General features: G+C 68.5%; 1 protein-coding gene across 1 annotated transcript in view; it reads right to left on the minus strand.

The window, feature by feature from the left end:
- Positions 1–77: 77 nt before the first annotated feature.
- The window catches only part of SLC26A6 (solute carrier family 26 (anion exchanger), member 6), a gene marked incomplete at its 5' end in the record, with an annotated part of 13,707 nt that continues 12,944 nt past the window's right edge, over positions 78–840 (minus strand). Inside the window, one exon of the mRNA XM_015568269.1 lies at positions 78–493. Coding sequence (XP_015423755.1) covers positions 78–493 — 416 coding nt within the window. The remainder of the gene's footprint in view (positions 494–840) is intronic.

Raw genomic sequence — 840 nt, forward strand, 5'->3', positions numbered from 1 at the left:
AGGTTCAGGGGGGAGGGGGGGGTTTGGAGGGAAGTTCGGGGGTGGGGGTCAGAGGCTCAGAGGGCTCCTGGCGCCGGTCAGGGGTCAGGGCCCCGAAGGGCGCCCGGCCTTACGTTCTTGAGGCTCTTGATGCACACGGTGTCCACGAAGGAGAGGGCGCCCAGGTCCAGGACGAGGCTGTGGAAGGCCGGCGGGGGCAGGCCCAGGCTCTTCAGTGTGCACCCGTCTGGGGCCTGGGCGCCCTCCTGCCCGCTGGCCGCTGGCTCCGCTAGTTCATGCTCCGTGCTCACCTGCTGGGGAGCCAGACACCCTTCAAGGCTGCCCCCGGGGGAGGGGGGAGGGATCCGCACAGACATGCAGGGACACAGGGCAGGTATGGGACAAGCACGAACCACCCACACACGGGGTGCAGGGGACACATGACACAGACATGGGGAGCCTCCTGTATGCAGACAGGAGGGAACTGGGGGACACACAGGAGAGGGCACCCCGACTCAGAGCGCACACCCTGACGTGCGTGTCCCGTTACCTCCTGGGCGCGGGCTTACTTGGGACCCATGAGAAGGGAGGTGCTGGGGGACCGTGTCCCCTCCTCAGCCGGGTGGAGGGGCAGGGGCTGAGAGACCCCGACACCCACCCACCGTACCCTGCAGACGCCAGCACCCGCCTGCGTCTCTAAGGGAGCTGGGCGTCCCTTTGGCCCCTCGTCTTCCCCACACACCCTCCCCTTCCCCTCGACCCCAGCACAGGCTGTGGGGCCTGGATCAGAGAAGAAGCCACAAGCAGACCCCTGAGGCCTCGCCCCGGGGACCCCTCTGGAACCGCGGCAGGCCCATGGCT

The sequence above is a fragment of the Myotis davidii genome, unplaced genomic scaffold, assembly GCF_000327345.1.
Source record: "Myotis davidii unplaced genomic scaffold, ASM32734v1 scaffold663, whole genome shotgun sequence".
Classification (NCBI taxonomy): Eukaryota; Metazoa; Chordata; class Mammalia; order Chiroptera; family Vespertilionidae; genus Myotis; species Myotis davidii.